The sequence below is a fragment of the Ursus arctos genome, unplaced genomic scaffold, assembly GCF_023065955.2.
Source record: "Ursus arctos isolate Adak ecotype North America unplaced genomic scaffold, UrsArc2.0 scaffold_4, whole genome shotgun sequence".
Lineage (NCBI taxonomy): Eukaryota > Metazoa > Chordata > Mammalia > Carnivora > Ursidae > Ursus > Ursus arctos.
Window position 1 is genome coordinate 26,577,908 of NW_026623056.1, and position 25,140 is coordinate 26,603,047.

A 25,140-nucleotide genomic window follows, 5' to 3' on the forward strand; every position below is an offset into this window, starting at 1 on the left:
GCTCTGGGGAGGTGAGGGGGAAAGTTCGGCTGCTGCTGACCCACCCGCACCCAACCCGGCCCCCGCTAGCTCTAGACCGCGCCATGCAGGGCCCGAGAGTGGCTCTGTGGCTCTTCCTCGCTCTGCGCACAGGTGAGGCCCGGCCGCCCGGCCTTGGAAGGAGCTGGGGAGGTGCAGGGTCTCAGGCAGCTGGGAAGTCTTGCCGTATCTCCCCGGAAAGGGGGGAGGCGGAGAAATGCGCCAAGCGCCGCTGAAGGCGACGGAGGGAACTAACACTGACCCCAGCTGACCGGGACGTCTGGAGGGCTTCCTGGAGGAAACGGCATTGAGCTGGGCCTTGGAAAAGCGGGCCTTCTGACAGGCCAAGGAGAGCGGCAGGAGGAGGCGCGGAGGGGAGAGCCTTAGAGGGTCAGGAGAGCTGGGAGGGTGAACGCTCTTGACAGGCCTGGAAGCTCCAGGAGGGTTTGGGGGCCAGAGCGCCTCTGTTTCTCCCAAGCCCTCGCGGGAGAAGATTCTCAGGGACTGGAGGGGAGGGGCGCGAGATGCGACGGGGAGCCGGCCCCAGGGCGCCCTCCAAGGTGCGGGGAGGAGGATGGGGCCCTGCCCGGTCTCCTCGTGTCTGCACATCTGTAATCACAGACGCTCCAAGAGGGCGCAAGGCTCCTCAAGGGCAGCCACAGCCCCTTCCCAGTCTCAGTTCCCCGTTCATGAGGAGGGCTCAGGGACACCGAGGGAGAGAACTTATCACCTTCTGGTTGGAGACACAGAGGCCCCAGAGGGGCAGGAACTTGCCTCCTCACAGAACCAGGCAGCACTCCCCAGCCAGCGTTCTTCCCCCCAGCAGGCTGCTCTCTGCCAGTGAGCAGGGCTGGGGCTAGCTGAGTGCTACCCTAGGAGACGCCCCCAACCTTGGCCTCTGTAAAGTGCCAGGCTCTGAGCTGCACGTCTGCCCCAAGTGCGGCCATATGCATGTCCCCACACACAGCTTTGCCTATGAGCCCGGCCCCTTTCTGGTCTGGGACACCTCTCTTTGCCTCCGTTCCTCCGAGTGGGAGGGCAGGGCTGTTGCACAGGACTGGCTCTGCATGTTCCTGGGGTCCCACAGGGCTTCTGGAGCCACCCTCCGTGGGGGGCGGGGAGGGCAGGGGACGCCGGGGGCCCTGGGCCTCACTGTCGCCCGCCCCCAGCGCTCAGCGGGCTGGAGGTGCGGTGGTGCACCACCTCGGACCCCGAGCAGCAGAAATGCGGTGACATGAGCAAAGCCTTCCAGGAAGCCGGTATCCAGCCGTCCGTCCTGTGTATCCAGGGCACCTCCGCCGACCACTGCGTCCAGCTCATCGCGGTGAGTCCTCTCCCCTCTCTCTGCCACTGCCGCCTGCCAGACCGGAGGGCTCTGACTCAGGAGGGAGTGCACAACAGCGTCATTCACGGAGAAGGGTGCTGGCTTCCCCCGCCAGGACCAGGCCCAGGAGCTCCTGAGTTTCCCCGGCAACAACGGCCGGCTTGTTTCCTGCCAGGGCCCAGGCCAGGCACTGGGAGGCCGCAGGGAGGGCCCCGGCTCAGATGCGCGCCGGTAGGGAAGGGTATCAAAGAGGCGGAGTTTTCCTTCCACAAGGCCCCTGCTAGAGCAGGGACATTACCCACCCCGTCAACGGGAGCCCAGACAGCAGACCCCTCAGTGGCGATTTTCCAGAATGGGAAATTTCAGCGCAGCCCTTGATTTCTCCCCAGACCTAATCCAAGTCCCACATGGTCTGTGGGTTTAAGTCAGGCTCCATGGTGAGGAAAGAAACCATACTGAACTAGAACTTTATCACGCACCTCAGGACACTGAGAGCATACTGCCATGTGCGTTTGAAAATAAAAAGGGAAAAAATGAAGAGGGCACTTATGGGACTCCATCTGCATCCTAGAAAACCCAAGAAACAGGTTAACAGTGGAGTCAGGGCGCTGAGAAATAGGGAAATGAGGGAGACTCACTTTCTACTACGTGCCATTTTGTACAGTATGATTTTTTTTTTACCATGTAAAGCCAATAGAAGCCCTAGAAAATTAATAATTTTTAAATAACATAATTAGAAAAACAAGGCAAGCCCTTGGCCTAGGAGAGCTGTCCCCTAGGACCTGATAAAGGGTACCCTCTAGGCCTTGGTGGTACAAGGCCGAGCCAGGGCAGGGTTCCCGGGCCAGACAGAGAGGACCAGTATGGAGCTCTGTGGCTTTTCAAGGGGCTCTAGGCCAACTATTGGATGTCCCTGAGCTCGGGGCTGAATGGGCCACATGTTCCCAGCAGGCCCGGGAGGCTGACGCCATCACCCTGGATGGAGGAGCCATTTATGAGGCAGGGAAGGAGCACGGTCTGAAGCCCGTGGTGGGCGAAGTATATGATCAAGGTCAGAGGGCTGAGCGGGATGGAGGGGCGGGAGGAGAAAAGGATGTCACTCTGCAGTGTGTCCTTGCTGGGCCTGGCCACACCCTACAGCCCTCAAGCTGGTCAGGAGCCCCGTCCCCACAATAGTCCTGGGGTCCAGGCCAGACAAACCTACAGAGGCCCCGGCCCGTAAGTCTCTCCTGACACGCCCCTCCGAGCAGGGGCGCCAGACCCTCAGACGGCTGACTGGAGTCTGTTCTTCCTTGTGGGGAGCCCATCACCCCTGTAACTTGCACCCACAAACTCTTACTGAGGGGCTGCCCCATGTCTGCCGTAGTGTTGTTAGGCCTAATTTCAGTGGGCCCCTGTCAGAGGCAGCAGGGAGGAGGAATGGGGTCGGGCCAGAGAGTTGACCAGGACCCGCAGAGCCCAACAAAGCAAGAACACGTCCCAGTTCTGCCATAGCCTTCCTGCGAGCCTCTGTGGCCTTGAACAACCTTCCTTCCTGACTGTAAAATGGGGGTAATGACCCTCATCCTGTCACACAGACTAAATGAGTCAGCATGGCACACCTGACACGTGGTGTGTGCTTAGAAATGTGAGTTCCTTCGCCCCAGTCCCTGCACCTCATGCCAGACATGCCTCTAACTCAGCCAAGCCTTGGGAGCTCCCCCACCACCTCTACTTGTCCAAAGGGCTAGCCCCTGTCACAGCCCAGCTCAGCTGTCACCTCCAAGAGCTCCCCTGGCCCCTCCCATCCCTGAAAGGGCTTCTCTTTCCTGCTTTCCCGGAGCTCTGACTCACTCTATTAAGATCCTGTCCTCTTCTGTCTTGTTGTCTTTGTCCTCACCACAGTGAGTCCCTTGAAGAGGGCCAGGTCCTCATCTCTGTAAAGCCCCAGGTACCTGGTACCCAGCACAGGGCCTCACGTGGCTACCTGGTGAACTGATGACCATCAGATGACACAGGACAGAGCCTAACCCTGCAACCCCACCAGCCTTTCCACTCGAAGGCCAGAAACTGCCCTGCCTCATTGGCCCTCTTTGATTAATTCAGCACACTTACCAAGCACCTGCTGGCGTGCTAGTCATGAGCACAGAGTCGGAAGCAAAAGAGAGCCAGTTCCTCCCTCAGAGAGCCGGAGTCAGATAGTGAACAAACACACACAAAGAAGTGTAGTTAGCACTGCGGTAGGGGCTGTGGAGGAAGTAAATGCCTCAGGAAGAAGAGAAGAAATGTGGGGGCCCTTCTGAAATAGAGCAGACAGGAAGGCTTCTCTGAGGAGGTGACCTTGAAGCTGAACCCTGGCAAGGGTCCCAGGTGGGAAAGAATTTGGTATTCAAGGAACCAGAGAGAAAGGGCACGGGGGTAAATCAGAGGGTGGGGCCAGGCCTGGCTGCTTAGGTTGTCAGGGCCTAGCTCAGGTGTGCAAGAAATAACACTGGCTCTGTTTGCTAGAACTCAACTTCATTCTGACCGTGGGCATCCCACCACTACAGGGCAGTCGGGGTGGGGGCGAGGGGGAGGTGAATGTGGGGGTGGGTAGGGGGATGTGATGCCTTCTGGTCATCAGTCCCCATAGATAAAGTCATCCCTGTCTTGTCTGAATGGCCCCTTGTAGGCCCCATTTGGCCCAGGCAAGGCTGCCCACTCACATGCATCCCATTGACGTTTTTGAGTGATTTGGGACGTTACTAGTTTCATACATTCTCTCTCCCTCTCTCTCTCTCTCTCTCCCCCCTTCCCCTCCTCTCACGCCTTCCCTCACTCTTCCTACCTTCTCAGCACCTAATCTGGGTGAAATCCTGTCTACGTCTCCTGCTCCTCCCACCACTCTTCTCCCCATAACCATGGTACCATCCCCTCAGTCCCTCTCCGTTCCCCCAGAGGGCCTGGATTTTGGAAAGCACAAGACTTGCAGGCCACTTCCGCTCTCAGTGTAGCTGCGGAGCTCCCCTGACAGGCACCAGCATCGACTCAGCTAAGTGCCAGCTGACTTGAGAAGGAAAAGAGAGAAATGAGCCCCTCGGGATGACACCTACCATGTGACTGGAGGGGGCCAGGGTCTCGTGCTAAGGCATGTGGATTGTTCCCACTTGCTCTCTCGGCAACTAGGTAGACCGTGTACACATGCACGTGTACACGCGTGCACTCACACATACGTGTGCATGCGTGCCCAGGTACCTGTGCGCACACACTCACATGCGCATGCATGCACCCACACACCCCCGGGTCCCACAGCCTTCCTAGGCAGGGTTCCAGCCTCTCATGGCTTCTCCCCTGCCACCCTCACTCTTCTCCTGTCCCTCCTCCTAGAGGTCGGTACCTCCTATTATGCCGTCGCTGTGGTCAAGAGGAACTCCCCCGTGACCATCAACACCCTGAAAGGTGTGAAGTCCTGTCACACGGGCATCAACAGGACAGTGGGCTGGAACGTGCCAGTGGGCTACCTGGTGGAGAGCGGCCGTCTGTCCGTGATGGGCTGCGACGTGCTCAAGGGTAAGGGCTTCAGGCCAGGCAGGAACTTCTCCTGCAGGAGCGCTGGGTTCCCTTCCTTTCCACTGCCCTGCCTTCCCCCAACGGGTGACCTCCCTCGGGCTCACCTTGAGCCTCCCGTAATTAAGGAGCAGCGCCGGCGCAGCTCCTCCAGGGCCTTCCTGGTTCGTGGTATCAGCCCTTCCTTGCTGGTGCCGGCCGGCCTGGTGCTGCTACCATGTAAGTTCTGGGGGATGGGCCCCTCCAGGGCACTTGACGCATGACCCTCGCTCGCTCCGCATGGTACCCCAGAACACAGCCAAGCACAAGACCCACCCACAGTTGGGAGGCGATGATGCCCAGGGAGCAGCTGTCACCTGCGTAGGTCCCTATTTCCAGACACGTGTCCTCAGCTTGACAGATGAGAAACGATTTTTTCAGAACCCCGAACAAGCTGCTGGCTTGCACCCAGAAAGCTCACAAGTGGGTAGAGACCTACGGCTCCCCGGTTGATTCATTTATAGTGAGAAGAGGGATGTCCTGCAAATAGAATGTTCCCCCGTGGAAGGGAGTTGAGAGTGATCCGAGAGGGGTTGTTGAGAATAGAACACGTGCGGAGGGAGTGAGGTGAAGCTCTGCGTTCCCGGCTGGAGCCCCCAGCACTCATTCTGGTGGCCTGGCCAGAAGTCCTGCTTCTCATGCTTTGGGCTTCTTTTCCTGGCCACCCCGCTGTGACAGTCTGCCCACAGTGAGCTCAGGACTATGATGTGGCCCGTGACCTTTGACACCACATTTGTAAACTGCCCTCCTGGGATCACCCCCCCCCCAACAGTTTTCCGTGAGTGTGCTGCCTCCTGGTTTGTCCCCCAGGTGACCAGTACTTCGGGGGGTGGGGGCCGGTGGGAGAGCCCTCGGGAGAACATAATGGTCTTTGAAAGCCCGGTCTTTGCTGTCAGAAAGCGGTACCTTTCAACCCTGGCTCAGCATGGTCTGCCGTCAAGTACGCGGCTCTGCCTCATTGAACTTCAGTTCCCCGTCTGTAAAATGGGACAATGAAGCGCTGAGATAGTTCACAGGACATCTCTACGCGTGGCACGGAGTATGGCCTCACCGCGTGGAGCCGTTATTGCTATGAGCTCAGCCTCGCGGGGGCACCTTGCTGTTGCGGGTGGACACGTGCACGCACACACATGCGAACCTCTCTGTGCGCATGTGCACACATGCACGCATGCACAGTCCTACACTGCCGCCTACAGCCGCAGCTACCGTGTAAACCAGCACGACCCCCAGGAGCTTGGAAGCCAGGTGCTTTCGGATGGTGGCCAGATACGCGTGGTCTGACCGTCAGTCAGCACATTGATTAAATTTCTACTCCCCTGGGAGAATGCAAAAAAGAAGACCAGGAAAGGGAGCCCACTCTGGAAGAGCTTGGTCTAGCTGGGTGATGCGCCAGCATCCCGCTCAACCCTGTGTGGCACGAAGGTGACCTTAGCGCAGGATAAATATTTGCCAGCAGGGTGGACGCTGGGCCACGGTGCTGGCAGGGGCCCCAGAGCCGTGCAGATCCCTACCACTTCCCCGATGAGGCCTTCCTCCCCGTTCCCCTGGCCTCTGCTGTGTTTTGAAAAGCGTTGTCTATGAAATTATAGGCATAACGTAATAATTTCTTTCTTTCTCCGCTTGCATTGATTACATATAACTGATTCGAAGGGAAACCCACGATGAGAACAGTATGTATTTGATAGTTGTCATATGTGGCCGTTTGGGAATAAACGTTTTCTTCCCTTGAGCCATTTTAAAATAACAACATCACTCCCACCGCCCCACGGGGCTTTTGTGGCCCCAGTCTGGGAATCAGTGACCAGGTCCAGTTCCCCTGTTTTGCTCAGTCTGCAGCTTGGAGGGTCCAGCGTGTCCCTGGGGGGCCCAGCCCGGCTGGATTGCGTGTGGCTGGGCGCCTGGGGGCCTGCCGTGTGGCTGACCGACCGCCCTCTCCCTCCTCCTTCCCGCAGCTGTCAGCGACTATTTTGGGGGCAGCTGCGTCCCCGGGGCAGGAGAGACCAGCTACTCGGAGTCCCTGTGCCGCCTGTGCAGGGGCGACACTGCTGGGGAGGGTGTGTGTGACAAGAGCCCCCTGGAGAGATACTATGACTACAGCGGCGCCTTCCGGTGAGAGGGTGGGGGCGGGAGGAGCCAAGTCTGGGGACTTTGAGGCCACGGAGCGGGTGGAAAACAGCAGGGCACTGAGAGGGCCCCTACGGGAGTGGCATATTAGCTGCACCTCATCAAAGCTCCCTTTATATAGTTCGTGTGCCTGGTTAGTTTACAACCGTCCAACTGGAACATGCCAGACTGGGTTTGCTCACAAAGTCAACATGTTTAGTATATTTAGAGAGGTGAGGGCTTAGAGAGAAGAAAATGACAAAAACAGTGTTTTGCACTTTTAGGTCCCCATTCTGGTGTCTCAGACCAGCGGGGGGGGGGGGGGGGTGGCAGGAACCCCGAAGTCTCGACACTCAAAGCTGGCATCAACTCTGCACCTGATAAGGGCTGGCACTTTGGGTAAGCCCTCCGCAGAGCCAGAAGAGAGTCTCCAGCAGCTGTGGGACAGCTGCCTCTGTCCACAGATGAGGGAACACGCTCAGCAGGGCCTGGAATGGAAGCCCCCGGAGCCCCTCTAACCGCCTTGGCCTTAGCGTTTCCACCTGGAAGCGGGGAGCCGGCTGCGGCCCCATGCCTCAGGGTGGGATCCGGGTAAATGCAGTTTGGGGCACAGAGAGAAGCACAGTCCTCGGTCCTCCAAACCAGAGACTTTGGCCCACCCCACTCTCCTGGTGTTCGCCCAGTCCAGGCCTTGCTTCTCTGCTGCCTGTGGGGACCCAGGCAGCCCTTTGCCCAGTAGGCCCTGGCCTGCCTCCCTCACTGGCAGTGACCTATAAAGGATCCAGAGAAGTCCTGGTCCCTTCCCCTCAGGGGTGTTTGGTGTGATATGAGAAGGTCTTGTCTAATCCCCTGCCTCGGGGCAGACTCCTCTTCCAAACACCCCAAGCATTAAAGCTGTTGATCATAGCATCTGTCCTAGGAGCACCTGTACCGTCAGGCCCCCAGCTCGTCTATACAGGATCTGTACTGACCATAAAGCGTCTCTCCCCATGGAGAGCTACTTTCTCAGCCCCACTGGACAGGTGATAGAGCCCTAGGAAGACTCCACAACTTGGCGAAGCCACACAGGACACAAACCAGGGAGCTCAACCCTGGGACAGCCTGACCGTGAAATCTGTGCCCACCATGACCGACCCCTGCCCAGGCTCACTGGTTTCTCCTCTGCAGGTGCCTGGCGGAGGGGGCAGGAGACGTGGCCTTTGTGAAGCACAGCACGGTGCTGGAGAACACGGACGGTGCGTGGCAGGGGCTGGCCCCCGGGAGCGGGGTCTCAGGCCCTGTAACTGCCCCTGGAAGGAAGAGATGGGTCTTATGAGCAGTGTTCAAACAGCTCTGTGGGGTGAGGGGGGCTGCTGAACACGTCTGCCCTGCTCTGGTTTGTGTCTGGTGCTGCCTTCCACTGTAAGATTGGGTTCTGATTGTGCAGAACGTTCGCAAGTCTGCCCGAACGCACATCTGCCCTTCCTTCTCCTGTTATCTGTAGGAGCCATTCCCGATCCCTGAATGAGGTCTTAGTAAAATGGTTAGTGTTAGGTGTAGGTCCCTTATATCATTGTCATTTAACATTTTTTTTTAATTTTGCAATAATTGAACTTTAGGAAAGTTGCAAGGATAATTCAAGGAACTCCCCCTTTTTTTTTCCCCAAAAGATTTATTTATTTATTTTAGAGGGGGCAGAGAGAATCTCAAGCAAACTCTCCGCTGAGCCCAGAGCCCGACTCGGGGCTCGATCTCTTGACCCTGAGATCGTGACCCGAACAGAAATCAAGAGTTGGATGCTTAACCAACTGAGCCACCCCAGCATCTCCTCCATTTATTTTTTAACCCAGATTCCAACTATTAGCATTTGCCACATTGGATTTATCATTCTTTCTATACCTGTATGTATTCTTTCTTTAGAATACACTTGCCTGCATCACACCCTTTAATATTTTAGCGTGTACCTAGCCTCAGTACAGTTATCAGATTCAGGAACTATGACGCTGACACAACACCGTTATCTAATCCACAGCACGTATTCCAGATTCCCTAATTGTCCCAATTCTATCCTTTTAGCAATTTTTTTCAGGCCCAGGACCTCATCTGCGATCAGACGTGGTATTTAGTTGTTAGGTCTCTTTAGTTTCCTTTAACTGCTAAGCAGTGTCTCCAACTTTCCTTATTTTTGTGGCACTGACATGTTGGAAGAGTCAGGCCAGTTATTTTCTAGAACATCCCCTAATTCGGATTTGCGTAAGGATTGTTTGTTTCTTGAAGGTGAGGTATAATTTACACGCAGCAAAATGCACCCTGTTTGAAGTACAGTTCTGTGAGTTGTATAACCACGACCACCGCAATCAAGGTAGCGATTGTGACTGACCTTTGACCCCACAAGTTCCTTGATGCCCCTTTCTGGCATTCACCAATCATGTTTGTCTCTGTAGTTTTGCCTGTTCAATAATGTCTGATCATTTTCTTTTTTTTTTTATCATAATCTCTTTTTTATCACAACCTTTACCTTTAAAAGCCGAAGGTCCATCATGTGATCTGACATTCAAAAAGGCAAACAATATGAACCAGATTTGAAAAAGAAAAAAAAAACTGATTTGAGTAAGGAGGAAGCACATAGGATTATCTCCAGAGCAAGATGATCCTGTGAAAATGGGCAGCTGGGACTTGGGCCTCAAGACCAAGCAGAGGAAAATGTTAAAGGTGGAGAAAGAATAGGGATGTGTTGGGTTAAAATCAGCTGTTTATTTATTTATTTTAAGAGAGGGAGAGAAAGAATCTCAAGCAGACTTCCCCTGAGTGTGGAGCCCAACTCAGGGCTCAATCCCAGGCCCCCAAGATCATGACCTGAGCTGAAATCAAGAGTCGGATGCTTAGCCAACTGCGACACCCAACTGCCCCTAAAATTGACTCTTTTAGAATGTTGATGGTAGGGACGCCTGGGTGGCTTAGTCGGTTAAGCGTCCAACTCTTGATTTCAGCTCAGGTCATGATCCCAGGGGCCTGGGATCGCGTCCTGTATCGGGCTCCATGCTCAGTGGGGAGCCTGCTTCTCCCTCTGCCTGCCATTCCTCCTGCTTGTGCTCTCTCTCTCTCTAACAAATAAATAAGATCTTTTTAAAAAATTAATTAAGTAGAATAAAATGTTGCTGGCAATCTAAGGAAGTCTAAGGATGTAATTTTTTAAAGACTGTCTTCATGCAAAAGATTGGTAAGAGCAAAAACGGGAATTGACAGAAATGTCTAAAGTGGTGAGGAGGCCCTGACTGTCCCTCGCCAACGAAGACCAGGAGAGGCAGACTGAACACCTAACCGGTGCGTTTGTGTCTCGGGGAAGGCGAGATGACCTCCCGGAGCTCTACACAAGGCTTCGCAGCGGATGAGAAGTGGAGAGCGGGGGAGGAGGCGAGCATGGCACAGTGTGGTTGTTGAGAGCACTGTAAACCATCCCACGGTCGTGAAGCCTGACCTTCCTGCAGGTTTCCACACTGTGACTCTCAGTTTTGGGGTTTCGTTTTGAAATAGCTTTGGAGTGAAGAGCTTTCATGACCCCACAGATTATTTTTACCCCTCCTATTTCCTAGCAGAAGCTTGTCCTCCTCAATTGAAAATTTTAAAAGTCATAAAAATATTGTTATATAAGACCATCTGTTGCGTTACAATTTTAGAATTAGTCTTCTTAATATTCCTATTGGTGTCGATATTCACTCTTTCAGATAAATCTGGCTTTCTATTATGAGTTTTATGGAAAATTTCCAAAAGGGTGGGGAAAATACTTTAAAATGACAAGTGGGAAAAAAAAGAAGAAGATGCGAGGGGCGCCTGGCTACCTCAGTCGGTGGAGCCTGTGACTCTTGATCTTCGGGTCATGAGTTCAAGCCCCATACCGTGTGTAGAGATTACTTAAATAATTTTTTTTTTTAAGTAGTGGGGCGCCTGGGTGGCTCCATCAGTTGAGCGTCTGACTCGTGATTTTGGCTCAGATGATGATCTCATGGGTCGTAGGACAGAGCCCTGTATTCGGCTCCATGCTCAGCGGGGAGTCCGCTTGGGATTCTCTCTCTCTCTCTCAAGTAAATAAATAAATCTTAAGAAAAAGAAAGTAGGATGTGGGATTGCCTATCAGGTATGTCCTTAACCATGTTACAAATGGTTAGAAAATAGAAGAAACAACTTGGAGGAAATATCCCAAAACATGAATAGAGTAATATTGGATTAGTGCATGGGCAAAGCTTTGGAGAGCTACCCTTTTCTCTTGGGCTACCGTTCTTGGTCCTTTCCGTCTGACTGTGTTCCCACCGTGGCCGCTGCCTGCCGCTCAGAGCCAAATTGAGTGCCCAAGGGCAGCAGGGACCTCCTGGTAACTTTCTCTCTCCTTGAGCTCCCCTGATTCTCTTACTCTTTTTAATATTAATGAACAGTTAAATGTTTATATGTGCTGTACTATTGTCAGATACCTCCAAGCCATGTTCTTTAGAGAAATTGGTGAGAGGTTGGAAATGCAAGTAAATAAAGAGTCCCTTGAGATACCTGGTCATGTGGAGTGCAGCCCCCAAGCTCCTTGTCATTCCCAGCTCTGGGTCTTCACCTCCTGGAAGAGTTTCTTTTCACCTTGAGTCTCTGGCCCTCTCCATCCTAGCCTCTGCCCAGCTCCGTTTCCTGGGCCTTCCTGAGGTCCTCCCCATACCCCTGAGGCTCACTACAGGCTTTCCATCTTCCCAGGGAAAACTCTTCCCTCCTGGGGCCAGGCACTGCTGTCCCAGGACTTCGAGCTGCTGTGCCGGGATGGCAGCCGGGCTGATGTCACCGAATGGAGGCGATGCCACCTGGCCCGGGTGCCTGCTCACGCGGTGGTGGTCCGGGCCGACACAGACGGGGGCCTCATGTTCCGACTGCTCAATGAAGGCCAGGTGAGTTCAAGGTACCCCCCCACCCCCGCCGCACAGGTTCCCAGATGGTACCAAACCTTGTCTCTCGCGAGGGTAGGAGCTCAGGCTAGAGCCATCATGGGGCTGGGCCAGCCAGGCCAAGAGGGGCAGGACTGAGAGACCCTCCCCTGGGCTAGACCACAGCTGGGGAGGTCTCCGTGGTGTCCAACCTCAGTGTGAAGGAGGGACCAACTGTGTGAGCTGGCAGCCAGAGAGGGGAGACCGAGGCCTCAGGAAGCGAAGAGGGCCAGCCAGAGAGCGAGACCGGGAATGCGGACACCCCTCAGAGAAAGCTGCTTAGAAGTAAAACCAGACTATATGAGCAAATAAACAATGTGACAAAGCCAATTTCAAAGTACGCCGTTAGTTAAATGTGAATGATGTGCTGACGTCACTATTTACAAGAACAACACATTTCTGACTGGACACCCCAGCTTTAGCTAGGTTTGCCCCATCCGTGCCACCACGGCCAGCCCCATCACGTGTCCTCAGTCCCGTTCCACGCCTGGGCTGTGAGAGTGACAAGGCGGAGCACAGAGGACGGAGGGCGGTGGTGCTTCACCCCTCCTCAGAGTGGGCGCCTGGCCAGAGGGCACAGGAAGAAGGTGCTGCTGGCTGATCCGGGAGGAAGGGATGTGCTCCCCCCCCCCCCCGCCGGCAGCACCTCACCGGCCCCCACCCCCATCCCTTGCCACACAGCGTCTCTTCAGCCATGAGAGCAGCAGCTTCCAGATGTTCAGCTCCGAGGCCTATGGCGAGAAAAACTTGCTCTTCAAAGACTCCACGTCCGAGCTGGTGCCCATCGCCGCACAGACCTATGAGGCCTGGCTGGGCGGCGAGTACCTGCATGCCATGAAGGGTCTCCTCTGCGATCCCAACCGTAAGTCCGCCCATCTCTTGTCCAGGGGCTCCAGCCCAGCCTGACCACAAGCGTGACAGTGCGTTCTGGACAGGCAGCTGGGAAAGGACACTCACCCCAGGAGCGGTGCCCTTCGGCCACCATGAGAAACAGTTTCTTCCACCTCCCTGCCTCAGGGGGTTTGGGGAGGAAGCTTCTCCAGAGTTGCATGGCCCACTGTACCCTGGCTGCCCCATCTGCTCCAAGGGGTGGGATCTAGACCATCAGGCTCGGTCTTGGGAAGAGTCCCCTTGCCCTCCACACAGAAGTCATCAAGTCCCAGCATGCTCTCTCCTCAGTGCCTTACTCTTCCTCCTCCCCACCCCACAGCCAGGGCCCTGGCTCAGGCGTTGTGTGTTGGCTGGACCATTGCAGTAGTCTACAGATGGGCTTCCTGCCTCCTGCCCCCTACAGCCAGGGAGACGGTGCGCCACTCAGTTACACACACGACAGCCATGATCTGCCTCAAGCCTCCTCACAGCCCCATGAAAGAGGCACAGTTATCCCCTTTCTGTGAGAGGAAACAGGATCAGAGGGTTAAATGACTTCTCGTAGCTAATGAGGGAAAGAACCAGAATTTCCCTTGGGTCTGACTCCAAGCTCTTCCTACTGAGGTAGTAGCCCCCATGACCCCACCCCACAGGCCATGCTCGGGGCCAGCCCCCGAAGCAGGTGAGTGTGGTGGTGACCACAAGCTCGCACACACACAGGGCTGCCTCACTACCTACGCTGGTGTGTGCTGTCCACTCCCGAGATCCAGAAGTGTGGAGACATGGCTGTGGCCTTCAGCCGGCAGAGGCTCAAGCCAGAGATCCAGTGTGTGTCGGCCGAGTCTCCCCAGCACTGCATGGAGTGGATCCAGGTGGGGCCGCACCCAGAGGAGCGGAGTTGGCCAGGTGGGCAGGCGGTGGCCGTGCCTGGGATGGTCCTTGCCAGCCCTCCCCCTGAGCCACCTGGTCTGAAGCCTACAAGGCAGCCGGGGGCGGCAGTCTCCTGTGACAACCTCACAGGGAAAAGGGAGGAGGAAGGACCGGCAAGGACCAGCCACCCCACCCCAGGGGACGGGGCTGGAGGGGGGGCTGTTTCCTTTCAGGGAACCCAGGAACCCTTCCTCGCCGAGTGGGTGAGCTGAGAGCAGAAGGAACATCGGGAGGCCGGCCCGGCTAGGCACTGGTTGTCCTGTAGCCTTCAGTAGAGGGGCATGAAACAGTGTTGGCCCCCTAAGTACAACATCCCCTGATATTTTCCATTGTATTCTGTCCTGGTCTTTGTTTCTAAGCTCATCATGGCCCCATATATTGCTTTGGCATCCACTAACCTGGTCACCGCTGCAGTGAAGGGCCCTGCCCTGCTTAGCTTCTCTGACTGGAGACTGAGGCCAGAGCTTGGAGGTGGCCCCGGGGCCCTGCAGGCAAGGGTGCCAGCCTGGTCACAGATGTCCCAGCAGCCCCTGGGTTCCTGGACTCCTCCCTCCTCTTTTGTTTTTTTTAAGACTCTATTTGAGAGAGAGAGAGAGAGAACAGGGGAAAGGGCAGAGGGAGAGGGAGAGGATCTCAAGCAGACTCTGTGCTAAGCCCCACATGGGGCTAGGTCTCACGACCCTGAGAACATGACCTGAGCTGAAACCAGGAGTGGGACACTGAACAGACTGTGCCACCCAGGTGCCCCCTCCCTCCTCTTTCTTAAGAGCAAGTAGGTAGGGCCTATGGTTAGGAGCCCTTATCAGGGCAATCCCTGAGTGCAAGCCGGACCACTGCCTCTCAGGAGGGTCCGCCCTGCCCCAGCCAGGCAACCACGCTGACTTAAAGGCCAGGAAGAGGAGAGTGGGCAGGAATAACAGGAGGCCAGGATCACGATAGAGGACAGGCTCACAAGCGTGTGAGTGCCGTGTGCTGCACGCGGTGCTAAGACTTCTGGTGGACACCTTCACTCAACCCCCACAGCAGCATTCCGGGGTGGGTGTGATCATTGTCAGGAAACCGAAGTTGGGAGAGGCTGGAGAAGCAACCTGCCCAGAGTCACCCAGCTCAGGGTGGGGCAGCCCCTCGCCCCAGGGACCCAAGGAGGCAGTGCTAAGGGAAGGGGCGCTCGGCTGGAATGGAGGAAGGAGAGACTGGAGGTAGAGGGCAGGCTGTCCTGTGCGGGTGGCTGGGTCCACGGGCTACAGAACAGGGAGAGATGCAGGAGGGAGGGTTCAGCTCCCTACAGGCAAGAGCTTGTCACTGTCCAAACTCAAACAGGGCCCAGGGGCTCCCCAGCAGAAGAGGAGCAGACTTGGGGGTTCCTCAAAAACCCCAGCAAAGGCTCAGAGATGCTTAGTTCTCAGGCTTTGGGGGATGGTGTCCAGTGGAACTCTGACCCCTGTCTCCTTCCCAGCCGCAGTGGCCCAGGGAAGGGGGTGTCAGCCGGACTGGGTTCTGCCTGGCCCTCACAGTGGCTAGGAGGTCTGGGTGGGAGGGAGAGGGCCCCCAGAGATGGACGCTCCAGGCTCAAAACTCAGTACCACCTGCCTGTTATTCCAGCATCACAACTCCATGCCTCTGGGCCTGATCGGCGGGGGGACACCTTCCCAGGGGGCGGGTGTCCCCTCTCTCCCCCACCCCACCCCCTTTCCTTGTCACACTACTGTGTCTTGATTGTTAGGTAACCCCTGTTCGGGTCCAAGGGGCCGCCTGCCCAGAGGCTTCAGAATGGACAAGATGGGGGGGAGCAGGGGAGACCTGGGGTACTTCAGGAGGGTCAAGAGAAGGGAGCCTCCTGGGGCAGAGCTTTAACCATGAAACTGTCATCTTTAGAGGCCGGGCTCGTTCATACATTCACATACACATTCAACAAATACATATCGCATTTGTGCGGTGGGCCAGCCCTTGGCCGGGGGTGGGGGGGACAGCACGGTGCCCCGGGCCTCTGTGGGCTGGCAGTCCCTGGGCGGGCAGGGGTAGGGCACTGTTCTGCCCAGAACAGGGCCCGGCAACAGGAGCAGCAGACCCCCACGGATGGAGTGCGAGCGCCGGATATCTCAGGCCTCGGGTCCTGCAAGCAGCTCTCTGGCCCACAAGGGTGGGGGTTCCCCAGGGAAGAGAGCCAGAGGCCAAAGCACCCAAAAGACCCTACCCTGGCACCTCTGTCAGGTCCCGACACCCTCCTGCCCGATGACCCTTTCTGTCCCCCTTCAGGCTGGACAAATCGATGCTGTGACCCTGAATGGCGAAGACATCTACACAGCAGGAAAGAAATACGGCCTGGTCCCAGCAGCAGGGGAACACTATGCCTGTGAGTGTGGGGCTGGGCCCTGGCTGCTGCGAGGAGGCAGCTGATAGGTTCTCGGTATCAGTTTCCCCCCGGGCCCTTTTCCACAGCTCCCCATCACGGTCTCTCTCCCGGGGCTGGTTGCTCTCTGTCACAGGCAAGCCCTCCTGCCTCAGGCCTCAGTTCTCCCATCGAGTCATTAAAAGTCTGGCAGGTGTGGGCAAACTTGCTGTAAAAGGTCAGGGAGTAAACACTTTAGGCTTTGCAGGCCACATGTTCCTTGTTAGGTTTTTTGTTTTTTGTTTTTACTACCCTTTAAAAATATAAAAACCATTTTATGCTTCTAAGCCAGGTCGTACAAAAACAGGCTATTTGCCACCCCCTCAAAGAGAGGGCCTCCTCTGCTCTTCCCGCCTACCCGTTGTGGCTCCTAGAAGGTGGCCCTGGGGACTCTCATTCCAGTGGCCTGGGCTGGGGCCTTGGTGCTCTGTCCTCCTAAGTGGTGACCTCAGGTCTTTCCACTTGGATGTGAAAAATCTCTGGGCTTAGGAAAAATGGCGTCTGCAGTCCTCAGCTGTGCCTCCACCTTTCTCCCAGGATGTGAGAAAAATACCACCTGGGTATAAGAAAAGAAAAGTCCCTTTGGGTGAGGAATGATGGGGGATAGGTTGGGGGAGACAGAACTCTGAAAAGCAGAGCCAAGGGCTGCTTCTCAGCCTTGGGGGGTCAAGCAGGGGTCCCACTGCTGGATGTGCGGCTGGGGCCGGGACACTAAGTGGGGAGAGGCGCTCGGGGTGGGACCACAGCTCTGACGCAGGAGCCGCCTGAGGGAATGGGTTGAGGGCACGAGGGGACTTGCCCCGGGCTCTGGCCTGGCCAGGCAAGCACAGGCGAGGGGCCTCACGGGCGTCCCCCGCCCGCAGCGGAGGACAGTAGCAACTCATACTTCGTGGTGGCCGTGGTGAAGCGGAACAGCTCCTACGCCTTCACCCTGGACGAGCTTCGGGGCAAGCGCTCCTGCCACTCCGGCTTCCGCAGCCCCGCGGGCTGGGACATCCCCGTGGGCGCCCTGGTGCAGAGGGGCTTCCTCCGGCCCAAGGACTGCGATGTCCTCACAGGTACCACCCTTGCAGGGACACAGACGTGCAAGCTCTTATGGGGGGGGAGGGTCTGCTGCATTGGGGGGGGGGTCATCTGAGGGTCAGGGAGCTGTCCCCCAGCAGGATCCCACAGAGCAGCCCAGAGAGATTTCCTCGTCCTCCTTGATGTACCCTGTTCTCCTGAGAAGGTTGGGAAATAGTCTTGGCCACACTTGTAACAGTCTGGGGGGGTCTGTCTGGTGGTTCTGTGGAGGATGCCGTGGTGCCCCCTACCCACTTACCAGGCACTTACCCACTTACCCAGAGTGTAACTGGCTCCAGTGGCATGAGGAGCAGGGGGCGTGCATGGGCTCTGGGCCCGGCCGGATCACCGTCCAGTCATGGGGCTGTCCCCACATCCCAGCAGCCACGGGGCGTCTGGGGGACCTTTATGGAAAGTGGCCGCCATCTGTGTATTGCTGAAGAAGACACGGTTACCGAGCAGCTGCCATATGCCATACCCAGGGCCCTCCCCACGTGTTAGATCACACGCAGTCATGGTGAAAGGAAGGCGGGAGGAGGCTGGCAAGATCCCGGGCTGACTGCGCACACACCTCTGTCCCGTCTGGCACCTCAGGAAGAAACCACACTTTTCTCTAACCACCTCCACAAGCACACAGAGAGTGTTAGAGTTGGCTGCTCCCACTCCTACACAGGGGCAGTGCCCTGACTGGAACAGAATAGCTTATGAGGTAGTGAGTTCCCCATCCCTGAGGGAGTCCAAGGGAAGGCTGCGTGACTACTAACCAGAGGTCGTCCATGGGGTTCCTGTATCTGGACAGCCTCTGTGTTCCCCTCATCCCCGCAATTCTCACAGGAGGAGATGTGCCCTGTGAGCTGGGTGGGCGGTACAGCCGCAGGGCCAGGCAGAGTGGGCAGACCTGTGGGGATAGGGCGGCCCTCCCGTCTTGCTCCTGCCAGCCCCTTGACACGGCCCTGCCCCCCTGCCCCAGCCGTGAGCGAGTTCTTCAGCGCCAGCTGTGTGCCCGTGAACAACGCCAAGAACTACCCAGCCTCGCTGTGCGCGCTCTGTGTGGGGGACGAGCGGGGCCGAAACAAGTGTGTGGGCAACAGCCAGGAGAGGTACTTCGGCTACAGCGGCGCCTTCAGGTACTCGGCTGGCCTGGCGGGTAGGCCTGGGGCCAGCGCGGAGGCTGCGCCCTCCTGCCAACACCGGCCTCGGCCTCTCTCGTGGCAGGTGCCTGGCTGAGAATGCAGGGGACGTGGCCTTCGTCAAGCACACGACTGTCTTTGAAAACACAAATGGTACATGAGGAGGGGCTGGGGCCAGATTCTCGGGGTGGGGGGGGCGGGGTTCCCCATCTCCAACATGGTCCAGGCCCTGGGTGTTGCTGGGATTGGGGCGGAGCAGCAGCTGGGAAGGACAGAGGCTAGAAGGCTGTGCCCCCTGGGAGACCCCAGAGGCTCCAAGGTCCTCTCAGTAAGATCAGACCCCAGGCCACACGTCCAGGTGCAGAGGACACATGACAGTCTTTACTGGGCTAGAAACTCCACCTCAGTCAGTTTGGAGAGATTCCTTCCGGGGCGTTTACGTAGCACCGAGGTGCGTGGTGCAGGGCGTGGCAGCATCATCGGTTCCCGTGGGCATCTGGGCTTTGGTCCTGAGCTGGGCAACGCCTCGTGCGGGGAAATCGGTCTGCAACCCCTAAGCCATGAGAGGCAGGGCACACCCCCATTCACATCACATGGGTGGCTTTTTCTCTGCAGTCACTTTCCTGGGCCCCGCCTGGGAAAAAGAGCTCTGAACCTCTATGCCCCAGACTCCCCTAAGCCCACACCTGGGTCCTGTCAGGGTGCAGGGCCCTTTAGCCTGCCTCACTTCCCTCCCCGCTCCTATTCCATTTGCCTCCAACACCTACTGTTTGTTCTTTCTCTATACGCTGCCTCCACCCAGGCTTTGAAACCCCAAATGCTGGAGGCTCAGTCTTCTCCATTCAGAAATTCTTCCCAAAAACTCAGTGCAGAAAGGCATAATGTGGTCCGAAGGGGAGATGGAGACTGGAGGAGAAGCAGCAAGATGCGCAGGGAAAAAACATCAGTTAGGATTTCAAAACTCAGATCCCACCATGCCTGGGAAGGTCACCACGGCTGGGAGGGCTCCTAGGCCCTGTTGCCACAGCCCCTCACCCCTGCCCAGCTCCCATCAAGAAGAACAGTTGGGATCATCCCCCGGGGGAGGAAGCTGTGAGGAGCCAGTGAGCCCTGTCTGGCCCCGGCCCTCTGTAGTCCTGGGATAGGGTTAGGGAAGGGCGGCTGATGGAGGGGCCCTTTCAAGATTCACCTGCAGCGGGGCCCTCACCTCCCAGGGCTGCTCCATTCCCTTTATTTTTATCTCTACTTGCGGGCCCACCTGAAATTCCTTCTGGAAATGAGAAGAGGGTGGATACTAAGTAAATACCTGAAGGCATAAAGATAATGAGATTCCCAGGAGCAGTGTTTCTCAGGAAGCCCTTGGGCCAACTTCAAGCCCTGCGGAAGCCCTGCTTCAGCCTCAGTGGGTTGTTGGTTTAAAACACAGATTCCTGGGCCCCACCCCAGCCGTACCTTTGAAACTGCCCCCCGCAGATCAACACATGATGTTATACCTGGTCAGGTTTGAGAACTTCAGCCGTTAGGGGAAAATGTCAACCACCACCTTCAGAAGCCCATCCCCAACTCAGGCCCGAGACCTGGAACACACAGATGGGGCTCCTTGGGAGTGATCAAGAGCCTCAGTTTTTCCACCTGTGCAATGGGGCGATCACACTCACTGGCGTTGCTGTCTTGAGGCTGGAGCAGGTGCCTGTGAAATGCCTGCCCCGTTCTCGGCGCTCCCTTCTCCCCACCCTCCGAGGCTGCGACCAGGGTTGGCAGAGCGACTGGGGAATGGAGTTGGGAAGCTGGCCAGACGTGGCCACCTCTCCACCCCCCGCCCCGGTCAAGGATTTGGGGACCCAGGAGGAGAGCAGCCTCTCTCTTCCTCTGTCCCTCTGCTGCTTCCCCTCAGGCCATAATTCTGAGCCCTGGGCCGCTGAGCTAAGGTCGGAGGATTATGAGCTGCTGTGTCCCAATGGGGCCCGGGCCGAGGTGTCCCAGTTCGCAGCCTGCAATCTGGCGCAGATACCGTCCCACGCCGTCATGGTCCGGCCGGACACCAACATCTTCACCGTGTATGGACTGCTGGACAAGGCCCAGGTGAGCCAGGGCGGGGGCGTCGGCACTGGGGGGATGAGCAACGAGGTGAGCCAGGGCCCCGGGTGCCTCAGTCTACCTGGAGCAAACCGAGGAAGGCTGAGGGAAAGTTCGGAGATGTTCACTTAGTCAAGCCATTCCTCCAGCTGTCCCTTCTGTGTTTGCATTGTTAATGTTTCCTTCTCAGCCAGCCCGTTGTCACCAACGTACAAACCTGCTGCTGTTTCCATCACCTTTAAAAGACGAGCCCCCTCTTGGTTCCACATCCTGTTGTAGCCCTAATCCCACCCTCTTAGAGCAAAATTCCTTCAAAGAGTCATCTCTACTCGAGTCACCAACTCCTCTCCTTCTGGTCTCTCTGCTCTGGACGGGCCCCTAGCAGGGCCTTGAACCTGAGCAAGATCGCAGTGGCCCGTGGTGCCAAGTCCAGTGGCTGCTTCTCAGCCCACATCTCCTGACCCTTTAGCAGCACTGGCCACAGCTCCGGCCTGCTGGAGGAGCTTCTCCCCTTGGCTCCTGGGTCCACACCTGTCTGGCTTTCCTCCCAGGCTCGGTGGCCACTCCTTCCTCCTGGCTTGTAAGCACGGAGAGCCCCCGGGCTCCATTCTAAACCCTCTTCACCTGCCCCTACACTCCTGTTGACATCACCTGACAGCCATCTATTCACTGACAGCTTCCAAACACACCTTCAGCCCTGCCTTCAGCCCACCCTTCCATCTCGAACAACTGCCTGCTTGACATTTTGACTAGGATTTCTAACAGGCTCCTCGGCCTGAACAAGCCCACAGCTGGCCTGCCCCGCTTCACTCAGACTCCCCCAGGGCTCTGAACGGCAACTGCAGGCTTCCCATTTCCTCAGGAGTCATCTCGGACTACTCTTTCTCTCGTATTCTACATCTAGCCCCTCCGCAAATCATGTTAGCTGTGCTTTCAGTAGACATCTGGAAGGAACCCAGACTGTCTGACAACAGGGCCCTTGGTTCCCAACCACCACCACCCCCCCACCTCCTCATCCCCCCTTCTCCCCTCAGAAGTGATATGGGGAAGAACCCTGTGGCAGTGAGCATTTTCCTGGAGAGAAGGCTGACCTGCCCTCAGATCCAAAGATTGGTGGCCACTTTGATCCTTTTTTTTTAAGATTTTATTTGACACAGAAAGATAGTACAATCAGGGGGAGAGGGAGAAGCAGGCTCCCCACTGAGCAAGGAGCCCAACGGGGGACTCGATCCCAGGACCCTGGGATCATGACCTGAGCCGAAGGCAGCCGCTTAACCGACTGAGCCCCCCAGGCGCCCCACTTTGTCATCATAGCTTTACTCCAGAGCCCCTTTGATGACAGCTTGATGAGTTGTGGGGCTTACGATGTCAAGTCAGTCTTGGTGCCGTGAAACTCCTTGCTCTTTGGTTCGCCTTATAAAAGCCACGAATGTATAAAAGCAGCTGGGTGACGGTGGGTGCTTTCAGGACCTGTTTGGAGACGACCACAATAAGAATGGCTTCAAAATGTTCGACTCCTCCAACTATCATGGCCAAGACCTGCTTTTCAAGGATGCCACGATCCGGGTGGTGCCTGTCGGCGAGAAAACCACGTACCGAGACTGGCTGGGCCCCGACTACGTGGCTGCTCTCGAAGGGATGCTGTCTCAGCAGTGCTCTGGTGCAGGTAGGGCTTGGCCCGCTGGGCAGGCAGGTTCACACCTCACAGAGCAAGAGCAGGTGTCCTGCCACACCCCCTCCCCCAGCATCCCTCCCAGCCTTTCACCCCCAATCCTTGAGTGCACTGAGGGATGCTCTGGCTGGTTCCAGACGATCCAGGTAAGGTGGGGGGTGGGAGGGTGGTCTGAACGGGAAGGCTGCAGACCTGGCCGTGTCACCCAGACAGACCTGGATGAAGGATATGAATGCTGCAAGTGATGGCCCAGAGAGGACTGAGGCAGCTACGTACATATACGTGAAGTCTCCTTTTGAAAGGAATGACTATGGAAAGAAAGCAGGGGAAAGAATTCTAATAGGGCAGAAGGAGGGAGCCTGGGTGAGTCGAGCGCAGAGAAACACGCCCTGGGTCCCGTCCTGAGTGCCCGTGCCAGCTGCCCGCAAACGCTGTTCCAGGCGTTCGGAAGCCCTAACTGCCTGTGTTTGCTCCCTCAGCGGCCCCGGCCCCCGGGCTGTCCCAGCTGCTGCTGCCGCTCCTGCTGTGCCTCCCGGCCGGCCTCCTCCAGCCCAGCCTCTGAAGCCGCCCGGGCAAGCCAGGCCTCCCTCGGAATGGAAACCTACTGGGAAATCTCTATGAATAGGCTGTTCTCCTGGGTGAGGCCGGCGGGCTGCTCGCAGGGACACGTGTGCTGGGAGAGGAAGCGTGAGAAAGCCCGGAGCTCCTCGGGCTGCGATTTTGACACCGAAGAGAAGCTGCTGTGATTGCCTCAAACCGGAATAAAGATGCAAGCGAACGGAAAGTGCCCCCACCTCCAGCTGAGTTGGACGTGAGCAGCGCTCCTGCGTGAACCCAGCCTCTGCCTCCCCGGCACCACCTGTCCCCCTGCCACCTGAGGCGGCCCGCTGGCCGGCCTCCCAGTCACGCCCCACCCACGGGCTGGCAGCCGCCTCCCTGCGCCGGCAGGCTCCCCCACCCCAGCCTCAGCCCTCTCGGGATGCGGGAAGGCCAGTTACCAAGGCAACAGGCTGAGCCCGGCTTCCCACTAGGCCCTCCCTGCGGAGCCGGCCCTGCCCCGCCACCCAGGGGGCCCCTCCCCTGCTGGTTCCCACGTCCCCTCGGGGAATGGACAGGCCCCGGTACCTCCTGTCAGCCCCGGCTCTGGGCTCTAGACTTCCTCTACCGGCCTCCCTCCTTAGGACACGGGTCTGTCCCGGAAGGGAGGGGGGCGTCCACCAGATGAGGCTACAGTCAGGCCTGCCAAGGAGGTGAAGCTGCCGGACACAGCCCTTTGTCCTTGTCTTCTGGGGCTTGGCATGGCCCAGGCCACTGGCCACCTGACTGTGCTGGGCTGGGGAGGGGAGGGAAGGCCGGGCCGACCCCAGGGGTGAAACCCTCACGGGGTCCTCAGGCACAGGAAATGCTCCTCAGTAAGTGTCCCCCCCCTGAGTTTCCATCTCACATTCTCCTCCTCCCCCCATGCGACGCCCACCGCTCCTCAGCACCCCCGTACTTCTCGCAGGGCTCAGCCTTGAGGACGCCCAGAGAGCTCGCGGCCGGAGCAGGAGGCGGCCCAGGCCTCTGAGGCCCCAAGAGCCCTGTGAGGAGCCGGGAACGGGGAGGTGCCGTTCTCTTTGTCAGAGGGGCCACGGCCCGGGTCAGGCACCTGTGGGGACGCCACCTCCTCAGTGTGAGCAGGGGGTCTCCTCACCCAGGCCTGTGCCGGGGGGCTCCTTCCCATCCCCCGTGAGTCAGAGAAGGGAGCCCGCTGAGGGTCTCCTCTACTCCATTTTTGCCACGGTTGTCTGGGGGCCAAAAAAGTTTCCGGAACTGCCAGCTCTCTTCCTCTGAATTTTGCTCCCTGAGAAAAGAAAAAAGAGAAGAAACAGGAGCAAGCCACCCTCTCAGCAGACTGGGAGCTGCGTGGGTCTGGAGCTATTTGTGGCTCGATCTGCGGGGGCCTCGGGGACGCCGATGACAGGCTGGTTCCTGGTGCTTCGCCCCCATCCATGGGGGTGGATACCTTCCATCTCCCAGCCGCGAAGGAGGCCCCTGGCAGCCTCCTGGCCACAGACCTGCCATCCGCCATCCCGAGGAGGGAGACCGCGGCCACTGCAAGGGGCCGGAGGGAGCAGCCCCCGCTGCCAAGCTTTGTACCCTCTTCACAGAGGGGAGTGAATGAGTGTCTGACCTGATGATTGTTTGTTTGTTTAAAGGGCGATTTGTGCAGTAAGAGTGTATTTGTTTGGCTGCCCTGGGCTAGAGTGACACCAGTAACTATAAGCCACTGTGTGACCTGTGTGAATGCTCTGTGATGTGGGATTTTCAGGTGACGGCCTGGGGGCACCTCTGTGTTAGTGCTAATAAAAGATATTGGTTTGTTTTTTAAATAAAGCCAAACAACCCTGTACCAGCTGAGGCTTGGAATCTGATAGAAACTTTTTGCTGCGGATTGATTTGTCTCCTTAGGTGGTCAGAGGCCTACGTGCCCCACACCACTCTCCTGCCCAGAATGGCCCTTTCCACTCAGAGCCCCGTGCCCTGAGAGCCAGAGTCGGGGACCAGCCCGGGCCTCCAGCCAGTGGGGCCCCCACCTCCCTACTCCACTCTGAACCAGCCCCCAGCACATCTCAGCTGCCTCCATACCTTCTTGGGGATCAGCAGTCCTGGGGACCAGATACAGAGGAGGCTGCAGACTTCTGCCCCCACCCCTGCCATGTGTCCCCAAAATAAGCGGCCCACACCTTTGCTTTGGCAAGTTGGCTAACTCACCCAAGGGGGGAAGGGGAGGGAAGTCCGATCTCCTCCATTCCTCCCTCTCGCCTGTCCTAAGTGTGTGGTGGGGCTGGGCTTGGTCCCGCGCACCCTGCGCTGGCTGGGGACCTGGAGGTTCTCTTCGCTCCCCCCTGCCCCGGACCCCCTCCCTCCATCCCTTCAGCCCTCTCACAACGCTGGGTCTCACTCCCACTGCCCTCAGCCCTGTAACTGGGTGGTCTGCCCTATCTCACAAAGCTGGGTCGGGACCTGGGCCTCAGAAATTGTCCACATGGTCTCCGCCATATGGCTCTCCGGGCACTGCCATGCCG

The 25,140-nt window shown here is 57.4% G+C and overlaps 1 protein-coding gene across 2 annotated transcripts; it reads left to right on the forward strand.

Moving 5' to 3' along the window:
- MELTF (melanotransferrin) lies at positions 1-24,470 on the forward strand. Of its 2 annotated transcripts, none has more exons than XM_026496002.4 (16): positions 1-132; positions 1,188-1,342; positions 2,294-2,393; positions 4,688-4,870; positions 6,859-7,015; positions 8,177-8,244; positions 11,720-11,907; positions 12,625-12,805; positions 13,534-13,685; positions 16,000-16,096; positions 16,996-17,190; positions 18,165-18,321; positions 18,410-18,477; positions 20,219-20,406; positions 21,868-22,066; positions 22,552-24,470. In XM_026496002.4, exons 1-16 carry the CDS (start codon positions 84-86, stop codon positions 22,632-22,634), a joined length of 2,220 nt encoding a protein of 739 aa, XP_026351787.2. In that variant the 5' UTR covers positions 1-83; the 3' UTR covers positions 22,635-24,470. The 2 variants fall into 2 exon arrangements, with proteins under 2 accessions (XP_026351787.2, XP_057162804.1); XM_057306821.1 differs by having other exon boundaries at positions 7-132; positions 2,291-2,393; positions 22,552-24,469.
- The last annotated feature ends 670 nt before the right edge of the window (positions 24,471-25,140 follow it).

Bases quoted from the DNA above. Each gene is read 5' to 3' on its own strand.
- MELTF (XM_057306821.1), top strand. From the start codon at position 84: ATGCAGGGCCCGAGAGTGGCTCTGTGGCTCTTCCTCGCTCTGCGCACA. The intron at 1,343-2,290 runs GTGAGTCCTCTC...ACATGTTCCCAG, and splicing joins ACTGCGTCCAGCTCATCGCG to CAGGCCCGGGAGGCTGACGC. The intron at 13,686-15,999 runs GTGGGGCCGCAC...GTCCCCCTTCAG, and splicing joins ACTGCATGGAGTGGATCCAG to GCTGGACAAATCGATGCTGT.